General features: G+C 43.8%; 1 protein-coding gene across 2 annotated transcripts in view; it reads left to right on the top strand.

Annotated features, from left to right (window-relative positions):
* Nucleotides 1–209: 209 nt before the first annotated feature.
* Nucleotides 210–17,195, top strand: part of AGMO (alkylglycerol monooxygenase) — a 271,270-nt gene continuing 254,284 nt past the window's right edge. For both annotated transcript variants that reach the window (XM_043541124.1, XM_007069495.4), the window contains exons 1-2: nucleotides 210–643; nucleotides 6,670–6,800. In XM_043541124.1, coding sequence (XP_043397059.1) covers nucleotides 515–643; nucleotides 6,670–6,800 — 260 coding nt within the window. In that variant the 5' untranslated portion in view covers nucleotides 210–514. The remainder of the gene's footprint in view (nucleotides 644–6,669; nucleotides 6,801–17,195) is intronic.

Here is a 17,195-nt window from a genome sequence, read left to right on the forward strand (position 1 = left end):
TGAGCTACAGCTCACTTCATCGGATGCATCACGAAAGCTTATGCTCAAATAAACTGGTTAGTCTCTAAGGTGCCACAAGTCCTCCTTTTCTTCTTGGACTTATAAAATGTGCCCCCAAACTTGCAACAACAGAAAAAGCTGGAGCTAAACGCTAATCAGTCACTGAGCAATTAAAGGTTTGCCATTCGAAAGGGCTAAAATAAACAACAAATCCAACCGGAAGGAGAAATCGAGAAACTAAACGTTGCCTTGTCTCTTCTTTTTTATATCCGAGCCCTTGGGGAGCGTGTCCTGCGTGCTCCCCAGGGCAGGCCGCCGGTACCGGCCGTGTGTGCTGGCCTGGAGGAGAGGGGAGGGATGAGGGAACTGCAGGCTCGGGCTCAAGCGGAGGGGGAAGGGAGCGGGCTGCGGTATTCACTTGCTCAGCGGCTTGGCTTCCGCCTCTTCCCCGCGGACGGACTTTCGCCCCGGGCTTCTCTCTCCCCTCTCTATCGGCAGGGAGGCAGCCGGAGCCATGGACGGCCCCGCAGCTCCGCAGGGAGGCCTCTCGGGGTCCCAGCAAGTCCGCATGATGTTCTATGCCCTGCAGCCCAATGAGAGCTCCTTCCCCAGCCTCGAGGAGGTGCCCGATTATGTGAATAAGGTGAGAGCACGGCGGGGAGCTGGGCTAGGGACAGGAGATTTCGCTCTGCCTGTCGTCTCCCTGCCCGCCCTCGCTCCTCTGTCTCTGTGTCCCTTGCATCCCCCTGCCTGCCCCTCTCTCTGTGCCCCGTGCCTGGCCTCACCTGCCCCTCTCTCTGTGCCCGGCCTCACCTTCCTCCTCTCTGCCCCTTGCAGCCCCCTGCCTACCCCTGTGCCCCGTGCCTGGCCTCACCTGCCCCTCTCTCTGTGCCCCGTGCCTGGCCTCACCTTCCTCCTCTCTGCCCCTTGCAGCCCCCTGCCTACCCCTGTGCCCCGTGCCTGGCCTCACCTGCCCCTCTGTGCCCCGTGCCTGGCCTCACCTGCCCCTCTGTGCCCCGTGCCTGGCCTCACCTGCCCCTCTGTGCCCCGTGCCTGGCCTCACCTTCCTCCTCTCTGCCCCTTGCAACTTCCTGCCTAACCCTGTGCCCCGTGCCTGGCCTCACCTGCCCCTCTCTCTGTGCCCCGTGCCTGGCCTCACCTTCCTCCTCTCTGCCCCTTGCAGCCCCCTGCCTACCCCTGTGCCCCGTGCCTGTCCTCACCTGCCCCTTTCTCTGTGCCCCGTGCCTGGCCTCACCTTCCTCCTCTCTGCCCCTTGCAACTCCCTGCCTAACCCTGTGCCCCGTGCCTGGCCTCACCTGCCCCTCTCTCTGTGCCCCGTGCCTGGCCTCACCTTCCTCCTCTCTGCCCCTTGCAGCCCCCTGCCTACCCCTGTGCCCCGTGCCTGGCCTCACCTGCCCCTCTGTGCCCCGTGCCTGGCCTCACCTGCCCCTCTGTGCCCCGTGCCTGGCCTCACCTTCCTCCTCTCTGCCCCTTGCAGCCCCCTGCCCCTCTCTGTGCCCTGTGCCCGGCCTCACCTGCCCCTCTCTGTGCCCCGTGCCTGGCCTCACCTTCGTCCTCTCTGCCCCTTGCAACTCCCTGCCTAACCCTGTGCCCCGTGCCTGGCCTCACCTGCCCCTCTCTCTGTGCCCCGTGCCTGGCCTCACCTTCCTCCTCTCTGCCCCTTGCAACCCCCTGCCTACCCCTGTGCCCCATGCCTGGCCTCACCTGCCCCTCTGTGCCCCGTGCCTGGCCTCACCGTCCTCCTCTCTGCCCCTTGCAGCCCCCTGCCCGCCTCTCACATACCAGCTGCCCTTTACAGCCCTTCACTCTTTTCTCTGCTTGTTCCTCTCTGCTTGGATTTCACCTGCACCTCAGTATTACCAAGCCCAGGCTGTCCAAAATGAGTCTACCTCCTTTCCCCCAATGAGTTTGCCATAAAAATAATGAGACTTTAAAATGCTGCCTTTTTATTTTCCTTCTAGTTTCTGAGCCTTTAGGGTGCACTGGCTTCCTGTTTTCAAGCTTTCTGCAACCATGGGGGCTAGGAACTTTTATTGTGAATGAAAGCTGAGATTTCCATGCTATCTCTTGGTACTAGCAACTGAGGTTTTAAGAGAAACCTCAAATATTGTGAGACTGGTGATAACATTGCAAGGTTTGACAATCTGTGGATATAATGGGTGAAGAATTGAAATGGATAGCTTTAATATAAGGGGAACAGATATTATTTTCTCATAAGGAGTTTGAGATAGTACTGTATCCTGCTTCCCAGAATATGCAGATAGATCTCTCTGCCCTGAAAAGTTTGCCACCTGGCTGGGACAAAGAAGAAAGAAAGCGACTATTTCCATTTGAAATAATGAAGATAGTTAAAATGAAGGAGAAAAAGAAGCTTTGGGAGAGTCAGCTCAGACTTGTTTGTGCCATGCACACCCCAGCTTTAGTTAACTTTCAGATGATCTATTCCGCCCCTAGAACCAGTCAAAGACTTGCTGTACCAGATGCTAGGGATGGATTATTTATTATTTTATAATTGTTATCAGTAATGCAGGAGCACCCAGGAGCCCCAATTCGAATGGGGCCCCATTGTGCAAGGCATTACAAGTAAGTAGGCCATGACTACCCTAGAAAAAGTTTACCCCTATAGCTCTACCTCTTAGCATAGACACAGTTTATGCTGGCAAAAGAGTGCTTTGGCCAATATAGCAAAATAATCTATATTGGCAAAAGCATTATGACGTTATAACTGCAGTGACACTGGGGCTTTTCCCAGTATGTTTTGCAAAAAAATTACACCCTGCAAACAATAATGGCAAAAGTTTCTATGCTGGGCATAGTAATGACAAGGCCTTTCCTTGAGGAGCTTACAATTTAAAGGATAATATAACAGGTGGATGAGACAGCAAGCGATTAAACAAACGGATTTTTGGGGGAGTGAGTGCAAAATAAAGTACTTTAGTACAAGCAAGCTGTATACAAGGACTTGGAAAATTTATCAGACCAACTTAAGTGTTTCTGCGGGAGGGACTCATCCAGTTGGCAGTGCCTTCTAAATCACTTGAGTATCTCCAGCGCTACTGTTGCTACTGATGAGTAGAGAGGGGGAACTACAAAACGGAGTGCTGGCTTCCTTTTAGAACATGAAGCCTAAACCTATTAGCTACCCCTACCTTTAATATCCGCCTCTGGTTATAGCAGGATTCTAAAGTAGTGCTTTGTGGAGGGCCAGCCCCTGTTTCTCACCAAAACTTCAGACAAAAGAAAGGGTGTTTGGATACCATTTGGGACACTGGCCCTCAACCATACTCAGGGGTCCATTTTTCCATATCAGTTTGTAGATAACTGAATTTGGAAATCCCTCTTCCCCTTAATTACCAGAAGGAAAAGGGAAAATTCTGTGTACCTTTCTTCCCTCATTTCAGGGTATCTGGAGTGTTGCAATATGGAGTGGTGGTTTCTCTGTGCCTCTGTGAAGCTTCCTGTCTAACATGGGTATAAGAAGAGGGGGTAGACTCGGCTACTCAACCCTTCTTCCTGGACTCTATTTCTTGGGTCCTCTCCTGGTCCCACGAATGGGCAGCTCTAAAGCTTGACTCTGCGTCTGCTCATAGCTTTCACAGCAGGCAGCAGCACGCTCTACTTCTGCTACTTTGAGAAGGTCTGAGCAGCAGCAAAGGCGCTGAATGTCTGTGTCCAGTCTCAGGAATACGTAGTACTGCTGGTCTCAGGTGTTCAAAAATCATGAGTCGGCCTCACCCCTGAAAAAATCATGAAATTGGCTTGAAAAATTATGAGGGTTTTTTTGAAAAGTGGCTTTCTTTTCATTTGCGTTCTGGTTTGTGTGTCTGTTGAGTGCACTCGGTTCATGTTTTCAGGCTTTTCTGCTCTATCATGAAAGCTAGAAACTTGTATTTCATTTTAAGTGAAAGCTGGGATTTTCATGTAATAAGCTTACAGGAGCTGAGACAAAGAAAACACCAAATACTGTGAGATCTCAATAAAATCACGAGAGTTTGCACAGTGAATATAATATTCCACCAGTTTACATTTGGTTCATATTGAGAATATTATTTTGCATCCAGAGGACTTTTTTAAAATGACACTTTAAATTCTGCAGAAATTGATGATTTAAGTGCTCACTCAACAAAGATAGCTTCCTCCTGAATGCTGAGAGTGGACTGTTCAGGCTACAGATGAAGGCTAAATGGAGTTCTTATCAATCCCAAACCCACTTACAGTATTTCTGGTGGTATGGTGGGCAAAAAGGTGGGAATTGGAAATGGATGGGGCGAGGAAAGCACTTCTAGAGTTTGAAACCTAGGTTAGTTGATCTCTTCAAACTGCTTTCTGACAACAACAAGATTTGTGGGAGAGGAACAGCAGTTGACTTGGATTCAGACGCTCAGATCCATAAATGAGAACTGTTTACTGGCAAGCTTCTTGACTGGCAAGTGGGTAAGACAATATGAATGGTGCCCCCTCTGCCTGTCTGACATAGCACTCCGTGTTTGACAACCAGGGAACACTGTCAGATGGCTGCGTGTGACATAATCACACAATGGGAAACAGATGCTAAAAGCGGTAGTTGTAAAGGAGTTGCAGTAGTGACAAGAGTGTACAAAAGTCAAATATTTTAAGCAGCGTAGTTGTTGGCAGGTAAAACAAATAGCTATGCACAACATAACCATATGTTTCCTATTCACCATTCTCCCTTCATCCTTTAAGGTTCCCCCAACTGGTGTCCTTCCCTGGGTCTATGCAATTTGCAGTGCCGCACTTGCTGCTCCATAGCTTAGTCCCATACTGTAGTATGAAGGCCCGGATCTGGCTCCTGGTATTGAGGTCAATGATCCCTTACAAGGACTGGGCCTTTAATGAGTCAATTCTTCTCCCAACTGTCTACATACTCATTTTTTTAACTTGTCATTGAGCTTTGGTTGAGAGGACGGGAAATGTTTGATACAGCTATTTTTCTAACAAAATGCTATATTTTTAATCATATCTCAGAAAAAAATCATGTTTCTTATTTAGTATTGAAGCAGGTGATGCAAAAAACCAAAAAAAGGGAATATGGTTTTATTGAGAACTGTCTAGGATTGTTGTATTTCAAATCAAAAATATTTATGACTTATTGGTCCCAAATTATCAATATTGTATGTACCTGTTTAGGTTTGTTCCAGGAAGGGGATCTTTGAGGCATTCTGTTGGCTTTCAGTCATTGGGTCTCCATTCTTTCCAAAAGGTTTCACATTATAATTTAGAGTCCAGTCCCGCAAACGCTCACTGCTTGGCATAGTGCTTTAAAAACTTCATTGCAACAACTCAGGTCATAGTCAAGGCCTATATATTCCACTACTGTGGAATTTGTCACAGAATTCTTCCCTTCCCTCATATTTGGGAAGATAATATTAAAACTGGGACCAAGTGTTGCATTGCCTTCTTGAGACTTCCCACAGCAGGGAAAAAATATTTCTGAGTGGTTTAAGCCACCCACATTCACCTTGCTTGGCAGTTCATGCTGTATCCTAGTGAGGGAAGTGTAAAGGTCTGTCTTGTTATCTATTTGACACCAGATCCTTTGGGCAGAGACACTCATCTAGTGTGCTTATTCCACAATCTCTGCCTGCCTCTTGTGCCTCCCCAGTGCCAAAAGCCTCAAATGACCCGTCCCCAGCTGTGCAAACCTCCTGTTTCATTCCTGACAGCATCAGTAATAGAGGTATAACATTTTGTACAGCAGTACAAAAATCTGCTGTGCATTGAAAACTGGAAATGAGGGGAGAATATAAAGCAAATTGAATTCAATATAAACATAAACAACAGGCGCTGTGAATTAAACTCTGCCTTAACAGTAGCAAATAATGTGTCCATTTAAATGTTTGCAGGATTAAGTCTTTTAATCTGGGCAGAAATAGCTGATGGCACCAGATCTGATTTTTTCATACTCTTGAACTCAAACAGTGACCGCACAAACTTAAGCAAGCATAATCATAAGTTTAGCTTAAAATTCAAGTTAAAATCAATGGAACTATGCCAATGTAAATTTTTAGTTCTTCAGTGTTTGGTGTCTTGAGGTCATTATTTTTTCCCCAGTGAATCACATGGTAAAATGCCCATTCATTCACTTGCAATCTGAAGATGCTGCTGGTATGGCTGGAAAAGGATTTCGGCTGTACAAAACAACCTATGGCTCTTACGGAAAAGTTCCTGTAGCCAAAGTCAGCACTATCCTCCCACCTCCATTCAAAAAGACTAAATGAGAAATCATGTCCTATATGGAAGTACCATCCAGAATGAGACCATCTGGAAAATTTGTGACAATGTATATCAAGTGTTTATATGTACACAAGGACATGCAATAATCAACTCAAATTTGTTTACAAATCAATATATATTTATTCAACTTTTCGCAGATATAATTTTTTTTATTGTTCATATCCATTTTTGCCATGAGTATAGTTAAAATTTTCACACCGTAGCCCATTACATCCACTAGACACAACAATGATAAAGAAAAGAAAAGGCTTGGGGAGGACCATTCTAAAATGTCATTGTGGTATCTTCTAACATACGATGCTATTCTGAGTAACCTGCTTGCTATAGTGTTCAGAAATTTATGCAGAATTCAGTTTGTGTTGTAACTGCTCTTCTCCTCAAATCCCTTTTCAGGCTACGCCGCTTTTCCTTGTCTTGATGCTGTTGGAGTTTGTTGTCAGTTGGGTTTGGAAGCATCAGGCACCAGGGCGGATCAATGATAGCATAACTTCTGTCTCTGCAGGAGTCCTGTCTCGACTTCCAGAGTAAGTGTGACTGTTGTATTGGCTTTATTCATTCCTCATTTGGAGGGAGGGGGAAGAATTGCCTTATAAATATTTTAAAAGGTTGTAGTTAACCCAAATTAATTAGTCAAGAGGTGGATGCAGCTTTGCCAAAAATTGATTTTGCATTAACAAGGTGTAAATTTCTTTCTGAAATGTAACAGTAAATTTAATATTTAAAGGATATTAATCAAGTCCAACTCTATCTTGAAATCTGTGGGGCTTAAGGTATTGAGGAATCTGTGACTTTGGTTAGGTAGACTGCTTCTTGTGTTACAATACAATGTATATTTAAATCTGTTTTCTTCTGTTAGCTCTCAGGCAAAAGCGAAAAAATATACATATCTTGTTTCCACTGGTCTACTAAAAAAGAAACGTACGTTGAAGTAATAAGGATAGATGATAGATTTCTCAACATGGGCCTGATCCAGTGACCATTGAAATCAATGGGAGTCTTTTGTTTAACTCCAGCAGGTTTTTCATAGGTTTTTAAGGCCTGAAGAGACCACTGTGATAGTCTAATCTGACCTCCTACATAACACAGACCATAGGACTTCCTTTTATTAATTCCTGCTTTAAATTCAATAGCTGTGATTGAACTAGACCATATCTTTTAGAAAAACATCCAAGCTTGATTTTAAAATTCCCAGTGTTGGGGGGGAAGGCATAGCTCAGTGGTTTGAGCATTGGCCTGCTAAACCCAGGGTTGTGAGTTCAATCCTTGAGGGGGTCCATTTAGGGATCGGGGGCAAAAATTGGGGATTGGTGCTGCTTTGAGCTGGGGGTTGGACTACATGATCTCCAGAAGTCCCTTCCAACACTGATATTCTATGATTCTATGATCCATATGCAAGTTGTTTCCTATGATTGGTTACCCTCATGGTTAAAAATGTGCACCTTAGTTCTAGTCTGAATTTGTCTAGCTTCATCTTCCAGCCATTGGACTTTGTTATATCTTTGTCTTCTAGATTGAAATGATCTCTATTATCTAATTTCTGTTCCTTATGTAGGTATTTGTAGACTGTGATCAAGTCACTCTTATCTTTTCTTTGATAAACTAAGTAGATTGAGTCCTTCAGTCTTTCTCTATGAGGCATAATTTTCAGTTCTTTAACCACTCTCATGTGTCTTATCTGAATCCTCTGATATTTCAACATCCTTGTAGTGTAGACGACAGAACTGAACACAGTGTTTCAGTAACACCACTAACATCAATGTCAAGTACAGAGTTGATTTAACCTCTTCTCCTGCTTCATATTCCTCTATTTATAAATCCAAGGACAGCATTAGCCTTTTTGGCCTCAGCATCTCACTGGGCACTCACATTCAGCTGATTATCCACCATGACCCCAAGTCTTTTCTAGAGTCATTGCTTCCCACGGTAGTTTCTCCATCCTGGAAGTATGGCCTACATTCTTTGTTCCTAGATCAGGAGTTCTCAAACTTCATTGCACTGCGACTCCTTTCTGACCACAAAAATTACTACGTGCCCAGGGGGGCCGAAGCTTCGCTCCCCCAAGTGGGGAGGGTCAAACCGCGAGCCTCACAGTCCTGGCGCAAAGCTGAAGCCCAAGGGCTTCAGTTCCAGGTGGGGGACCTGTAACCTGGCCCCGCCGCCCAGGGCTGAAGCTGAAGCCTGAGCCTCATTCGGCCCCGGGCAGTGGGGCTCAGACTTTGGCTTCAGCCCCGGGCCCCAGCAAGTCTGTGCCAGCCCTGGCAACTCCATTAAAACAGGGTCACAACCCACTTTTGGGTTTCGACCCACAGTTTGAGAACCGCTGTCCTAGATGTATGAGTTACATTTGGCTGTATTGAAGCACCTGGGCCAAGCAGTCCAGATCATTCTGTATCAGTGACCTGTCCTCTTCATATTTATAACTCCCCCTTTTTTTTGTGTCATCTGCAAACTTAATTAGTAATGAGTTTGTTTTCTTCCCAGATGTTGATAAAGATGTTAAATAGCATAGGGCCAAGAACTGATTTCTAGGTGATCCCACTAGAAACACAGCTGCTCAGTGAAGATTCCCTGCTGGCAGATACACTGAGTTAGACCGTTTTTAATCCCTTCAATGTGTGCCATGTTGATGTCGTATTGTTTTAATTTCTTAATCAAAATGCCGTGTAGTACCAAGTCAAATACCTTACAGAAGTCTAAATATGTTTTATCAACACTATTAGCTTTATAAACCAAATTTGTAGTTTCATTTTAAAAAAAGCTGTCTGGTTAGTTTGACAAGATTTATGGCTATGGTTTGGATCAGGTCCCCAGAAAGTATGGGCTACATGTGGTTGTTTATTTCAGTTTTCAGGAGCAATAGCCTTAGAAGTTGCCATTTAAAGAATTAAGCAGATACATAGAAGATATCAGGTAGCTCTTTCCCAACGCTGCCTACACAAATCAGAAATATTCAAAAGAAGTTTGCTTAATTATTTGGTTGGTTACTTCATGTTACTATTTTTTCAAGATGTTAATTCTATCCAACCTGTTTTGTGTATCAGTTTTTATATAAACAAGAAATTCTTTCAGTAATTGATGAGCAGTGAAAATGACTGTACAACTGAGAAAGCTCAATCAGATCTTATTTATGAAATAAATGAAATCAATATATATTTTCAGTTGGAATTAATGTTGTTTTCTAGAGATTCATACACATCACAGATTTACCAAATCAAATAACTGCATTTCTGATCTGGAAAGACCAGGGCAGATTATGATGAAGGTCTGGGTGTATAAGGAAGTTAGCAGTTTTGGTACCATGGTATAAGGAAATTAGCAGTTTTGGTACTATGTCTCATTTTTATTTTAAGAGCACTACAATTCACCAGATTCATCCATCCCTGCAAAAAATATTTATTAAGAAAAATTGCATTGTATGCATACAGCTCAATTTTGCAAGGTGCTGAATGCTTTCTTCGCAGTGGCACTCAACATTTTATAGGATTTGGCTCTGTGAATGCTATGCACGTATTATTTTGCAAGGATGGGAGAATTTGGTGAAGTGAATGACCACTGAGGACACTCAGCACTTTTCAGGATCTGGCCCTTGGTGCTGGCACTGGCACTGAAGTGAATAAGCATACTGTACTAAGATTCTCATCCAGCTCACAGATTTAAAAATTTTATTAAAGTTAATGTTTAAAATCAAATTTACACAAGTTAAGAGGGAAGGTACTGTACATGTGGGGTCAGGCTTGGGTTATGGGGGATTGCAAGTATCGGTTACAAGGTTCACGAGGTACATACATATCACATAACCAGCATAGATCCAGATTGGGGTGTGGTCGGCGTTCTCGGTTACTCGACCTAGTACTGTTGGTGTTCTGTGACGTGTTCCATGTAGATGTCTCTGGACTACCGATGGTGTAGGACACCATGAGCTGTCTCATGAGCCTGGCGTAGCGTTGACTGACTTTGCACACTCTCAGTACCGGCTCGTTGTGGGGGTCCCATGCGCCCAGGGCTCCCACAACCAGGGCGTGGATCTGGACCTCGTAGCCCTGGGCTCTCTACTACTATGTGAGATCTGGGAACACTTTAGCTCTTTTCACAGTTGTCTTTTCAAGCAAGAACTGTGAAAGGCTTTTAGCTTTCTGAGAGTACATTCACAAAGCAGTTACAAATCATAGAAGTTAGGTGTTAATTGCCAGTTTCTAATGAGGAATGCTTGGCCTAACACTGTTTTTATCAGTTAAAGGAGCTATGGACATTAGATAGACTAAACAGGACAGAACTGAAAAGGAGAACATTCTGTCTCCCTCCCCATCTGCCTTTTGGTGGTGTAAAAGAATTGGGATTAAAAAAAAAAAAAGAAAGCACAAATTTGTTGCTGAGCTTTCCCCTTCAGTCAGTCCCTTTTCATCAAGAAAAGGGTAGGGAAATCTGACAGAAACTGCTAAAACAATATTTCAGCAGAACCCACAGCATCAGGGGAAATCCTAGTGCAAATCATTAACAGCTGAGGGTTAGATTAACACACCATTGATTGTATCCTCTCCCAGGGACTAATTTTCATTTTCTCAACTAGCTGAAATGGTTTGCCACTTCCTTAAAAAAATCTGTGGTTGAAACTAAAATGGTGTGCTTCATTCTATTAATCCATTAGTTAGAATGAAGCTTCAAATGCGTCATCACAAAGAGGTTTTTGGATTATGGGGAAAATGAGAAGTCATGTAAACCAAATTCAGTCTCTGAGCGTAGTTTTCCATTCCACAATCTGGGTAACAAAAGTGTAGCAGACCTGAGGGAAAAGTTTTTATTCTGTGTTTTGTACTTCATTGGTAGAGAAAATGAAAAACACAAATTGTGGGAATTAGTATGCCATATACAGGCTATATATATAATTTGTGTATAAGGGAAAAATCTTATCAAACATGGGCGTGCCTCTTGCTTGTAATCCCCCCCCCCACACACACACCCGACTGTGCAGCATGTAATAGAGATGCTTGTCGTGGATATACTACTACTTGCAACGTAACCTGTACGCTTTTTAAAAAAACAATTGTTTACTCATACTAAGTATGATATTTGATGGAAAGTAGTTTTTTTGGGGGTAAACTGGATGGACTTATTGAACTTGATTCCAATGTGAATAGAAGTTGCAAAATTCTGTCATTAACTTACATGTAGTTGGCCAAAAAATATTTTGAGAACTTTTATCATACATTATTATTTCCCCCAACAAACTGTTGCCAGGATGCCTGAAATGTTGCTGTTTTTTTTTTTTTTAAATATATTCTCCCAAGAGAAGTCTTATTCCAGATATAAATATCTACTGACCAAGTATGTGTATTATTTCTTACTGGTCCATTTCTTCTGTTAAAGCAGCAGAATATAAATCAATTCAAAATGTGTTTGGGGTATAGGTACATTTAGGTAGGTACATTTTCAAACTAGTTGGAGAACTCCCAATTTGATGTGCAGCTCCACACCATTCATTTATTTTTTTATATATATATATACACACACACACACATACACAGTTTTTTGTTGGTCATGTCTGCAATGGAATTTTCCATTCCAATGAGAAAGGTACAGTTTATCAGACTTTTTTTAAACAGAGGAAATTAAAGTTATTTGAAATATTGTTAACGTCCAGAAAAAAGAGGGGAAAAATGCCTTCTGGATTTTTCATACCATTATGTGTTTCATGAGATTTTTGCACCTTATTTGTGGTGTAGTAGGGCTGTATTTCCTAAAGTCGTTGGTATCTCATATACTAACCAATGCAATTAATTGATTTTTTTTACCAAAATTGTGCAAATTCCTTTTCTCATGTAAAATTTAAAACCTAGCAAGCATAATTTCCAGACTTTTACATGTCAAGGGGGCTTTCTCCTCCAGTCTTTCAATAGTGGAGATTGATATAATCTGAAAGTGTGAATAAGTGAAACTCCATGCCATAATGGTCAAAATGGAGTAGACAATCTGTGCCCTGAGAAGTTTCCATTGATTTAGAGGCAGTGAGCCTGTGTACATACATGTACACATGCAAAAGCGTGTGCTGGATTTAGAGGGTACCTTAAAACAGAACTTGGTTTCTAAAACATTTGTAACTCCTAACTTGTTGATCACTCCTACTAGAGGAAAATGTGCAATTTTCAATTCCCTAATATTTTTGTTTCCATTTCTCTACTTATTAGCTTTACCCTGACTCAACACAAAAGTTACATCTGTTTAACTAAAGACATATTTCTAAATTGATCTAGTTGAACTGCTGTGTAGACAAGCTTAATTTGATTTAACTCTGGCTTTTACTGATCTAGTTTAAGTCAGCAAGGAGCCGACCTGAGCTAAATTGATACAAGCTAGAATTAAGAGGGTCTGTGCAAAAGTTTACATCAGTTTAACTAAATCAATTTAGAAATATACCCTTAGCTAAACTAATGGAACGTTTTGCAGAGACCATGTCTTAGAACATCAATCATTGTGAGTAACTGCATGTGAGCCCAGTTCTGTACCCATTGAACTCGATCCCATTCTTTCCATTGACCTTGGCGGTTGTTGGGTGGACCCTGTGTTTGAAAGAAAGCCATTAGTTCAGTTTGTTCACACACATGAGTGTGTAGGAACACAGATTGTAAACTATATTTACTGGGATTTGAGATGGGTTTTTATTTAATACTGCTTTACCGCTCAGAAAACCCACATTCCAGCCCCTCCTCCCCAATCTGTTTTCCAAACCAGGTTATATCACACTGAATTATATTACATATGTTCTTGTTCTTCATTAAGATAAATTGGCTCAGTCTGCGTACTCTGCAAAGATGTAATGTAATAACTATATTTTTGTACCAGTGCGTAGAGTACTTCACTGTGTAAAACACAATATATTTACTAGATAATGTATTAAGCAGAGTCAGTATTCCACTAGATGGAGTACAAGAGCAGCAGTTTTAAAGGAGGCCAACCTAATTTGCTGGGTCAACATCCCGAAGTTCTGGAAACTAGAAAAAACGATTCCTTAATTATTTCTAAAATCAAACAGTACAATTTAAAAATAATAGACTTTCAGAGCTGCATATAACAGTGTGAAAAAAGTGAACTGTGGCTTTTTCAGACTCAGGAGCCTGACCCAAGCTGTTGATTTAGAAAATCCACATGAACATGTAAATATTTTTTCCTCATTTCACCATATGACATAAAATAATGATTCATTACAGTTATTTCATGACATTTTTAAAAGGCCGTTACTCCTTTTTGTGGTCCTGGAAAAGTCACATGAATTTATTCTGGGCTGAATGGGACATGTCCATCCCTCATTCCCAACTGGTATAAGTATATGATACTGGTGAATGCCATGTGCCTGATTCTGGTCTCACCTACAAAGCATTGTAAGTCCATTGGGTTCAGTGGAATCACCTCTGATTTACAATACTGAGAGATCAGAATCAGGCCCCAGGTTGAAAGAGATACTGAATGAACATTGCTATTTCTATAGCATCATATATGTACATGAAGCTCATATATAAATACAATTATTAAGACAATTCTCTGTGCAGGATTGTAGTCTAGGAACCCATCCTGCAAATCCTAAAGCCTTTTCTAAACATACAACTTGTGCCAGTTACACCAGTATAGTTAAAGCAGTACAACCTCCCTAGGCCTACGCAGTTTTGTCAACAACAGTCAGCTTTTGTCGACAAAACAGCGGAGGTGTACACACTGAAAAGCCCCTCCTGCCGATGTAACTTCCCTGCTATGCTGACATAATAAAACCACCTCGACAAGTGGCATAGAGATTTTTGCGATGTAGTTAAAGCAACACAGCATCAGTGTAGATACTGTGTCGGTTATGTCACCCTAATTGGCCTCCAGGAGGTGTCCCACAAAGCCCATCTTGACCACTCTGGTCAGCAGTTTGAACTCCCCTGCCCGGAAGGTACACAGGTATGTGCCCCTCCCCCCCATTTAAAGCCCCAGGAATATTTGAAATTCCTCTTCCTGTTTGCTCGGTGTGCACAGTTCACACAACATCTTCCCAATTGACCATGCCTATGCTACTCTCCTGCTTGGAGCCCACTGGAGCTATTGGATCTGCTGAGTCTATTGGGAGAGGAGGCTGTGCAGTCACAGGTTAATTCCAGTTATTGGAACTTTGATACCTATGGGCTGATTGCTAGTGGATGAAGGAGAAGAGGCACGAGAGGGACATGCAGCAGTGCCATGCTAAGATCAAGGAGCTGGGGCAGGCGCACCAGCAGGCAGGGGAGGCTGCACGCCATCCTCAGCAGTGACCCCACCTCCACCGCCAAGAGCCCCTTGGATACTTTTGGGGGACTGGAGGCAGCGGCCAGTGGACTCTACCCCAGTGACGAAGTGGTGGAGGAGGAAGTGGAGCATGTGGCAGGGTCGTCCGGTGGTGTGGCAAGTCAGGACCTCTTTTTCGCTTCAGAGGGGTCTAACCAGTCCCAGCACTCTGGCTCTGGCACGCAAGTTGCAGGAGAGGGGTGCTCCGGTAAGTGCTTATTTTGCTTTGATACTGCATGGTGAGAGGAGATTGCGTACTTTGTGTACTTTGTTATATGGTAGAGGAGGGATAAGGGACAGAAAGTAACAACAGAGCCTGTCCATCTATGCAGTGGGGACATGGTGGAAAAGTTTGTTAATGTTCACGGGGATGTCCCGGGAATTCTCCATAGAGATCTCTAGGAAACTTTCCTGTGGGTACTCCGCAATTCTCTGCTGAAGGCTCTTTGGAAGAGCTGTCTTATTTCTTCTCCCACCATAGGAAACTTTGCTGTGCCACCTGGCAGTTATTTCTGCAGGGATCAAAGCACCACACACGTGAGCAGCGTATGGAGCTGGTCTGAAGCCACACTCTTGCAGGAGATGCACCCTTGCATCCTGGGTTACCCTTAGGAGTGAAATACCGGGTTTGATTACCCTAGCCTGTGGAAAAGGGTACCAATATTCAGAATAGTCTCCCTAGCCACTTGTAGTAACTGGCTTAGCAAACCACCTTTTGTCCCTTCTTGCCCATTCCCCCTTGCCAGTCCTCCCGCCCAAAACTCCCCATATCTGGGACTTGCACCAACCTGTTTTCTAGTCAAGGGACAGTGAGAAAGAGGTGTGTGTAACTGTCTCTGTTCATTGTTTCTTTGTCTTCTGCAGATGTGCCCTTGAGGACCCACTCCTGCACACCAGTGGAGCGCCTTCATCAGATAAGGTGGCGAACCCGGAAGAGTAAGGAGGATATGTTTCGCGAAGTGCTGTAGTCAACAGATGCAGCATATAATGAAACGAGAGTGGAGGGAGACAATTAATGAAAGACTGATGCTGGATATCCTTGAAAGGACACAGGGGCAGGAGTGGATGATAAAGCTCCTGGAGGGCCAGACAGAGATGATGAAGTCTCTCATTACCCTGCAATCTGAGCACATCCATGCACAACTTTCCCTGCAGCTACTACAGAACTCTGGTCCATGCCCTCCCCAAATTCCCCACTGCATTCTTCATGTGTTCACGGCTTCTCTCAGTACCCCATGCACTCCATAGCTAGGGCCTGGTCTCCCAACGAAAGCTGGAGTACACACAGCTGTGAGAGCCCTAACCGTGAGACTGTTCCTCATTCAAACATCCTCAGTTTGACCAAAAATTTGTGTTTTGTCCTGTTGTTAAACTTAAGTCTTTGAAATAAAATGAATTTTTATTTGTGGCATACACACATCAATCATTGCTAACATTAAAACACGGTGGCTATAGGTAGGAATATTTACGTAGTACAATTGACATTCAGAAATCAAGCACTATGGAGTAATTCAAGACGGCAAGTAAACATTGCCTGGCCACATGCATCACATAAAGACATGTTACTGAGAATCATGGTCAAAATGCTGCTTCAAAACCTCTCTGCTTCGAATAGTCTTCCACTGCACCCCTCTAATTGCCCTTGTATCTGGCTGCTCAAAATCAGCAGCCAGCCGATCAGCCTCAGTGGTCCACCCCGGGGAAACTTTTTCCCCCCCCGTTGCTTCATAAATATTATGCAGAGCACAGCAGGTCACAATGACCATTGGAATATTTTCCTTATTGAGGTCCAACTGGCCAAAAAAACAGCACTAGCCACCTTTTAATCGGCCAAAGGCACATTCACTGGTCATTCGGCACCTGCTGAGCCTGTTGTTGACGCACTCCTTGCTGTTGTCAAGGTTCCCAGTGTAAGGCTTCGTGAGCTACAGGAGCCATGGGTAGGCAGGGTCTCCCAAGATCACTATGGGCATTTCCACATCCTCCACTGGAATCTTCTGCTTTAGAAAGAAAATTCCAGTGTACAGCTTTCTATACAGACCAGTGTTCCTAAAGATGCATGCATCATGCCCCTTCCCTAACCATCCCACACTGATGTCAGTGAAAGACCATGTGCCTGAAAGACCATGAAGAAGTAACTTTTTCGATTGATGTCCTTTATCAGAAGATGGTCGGGGGTCAAAATTGGGATATGTGGTCCATCTGTCACTCCTCAGTTAGGGAATTCTATTGCCTCAAAGCCACTGATTATTTCCTGCACGTTACCAAGAGTCACAGTCCTTTATAGCAGGAGGCAATTAATGGCCCTGCATACTTGCATCACCACAACCCCCACGGTGGACTTCCCAACTCCAAACTGATTTGCGACTGACCAGTAGTCTGGAGTTGCCAGCTTCCACACAGTGATGGCCACTTGCTTTTCCACTGTGAGGGCAGCTTTCGTTGTGGTGTCCTTGTGCCGCAGGGCAGGGGTGAGCTCCGCGCACAGTTCCATGGCAGACAATACGGCAGGCATCACTGATCTACTCTCTTTTTCTCAACTCGTGGAATAGTGTGGGACCAGCCATGTCATGTTCATAACACTCATCACCATACTGGCCAGCAGCTCAGGATTCATGCTGTCAGGCAGA

The sequence above is a fragment of the Chelonia mydas genome, chromosome 2 (genome assembly GCF_015237465.2).
Source record: "Chelonia mydas isolate rCheMyd1 chromosome 2, rCheMyd1.pri.v2, whole genome shotgun sequence".
Classification (NCBI taxonomy): Eukaryota; Metazoa; Chordata; order Testudines; family Cheloniidae; genus Chelonia; species Chelonia mydas.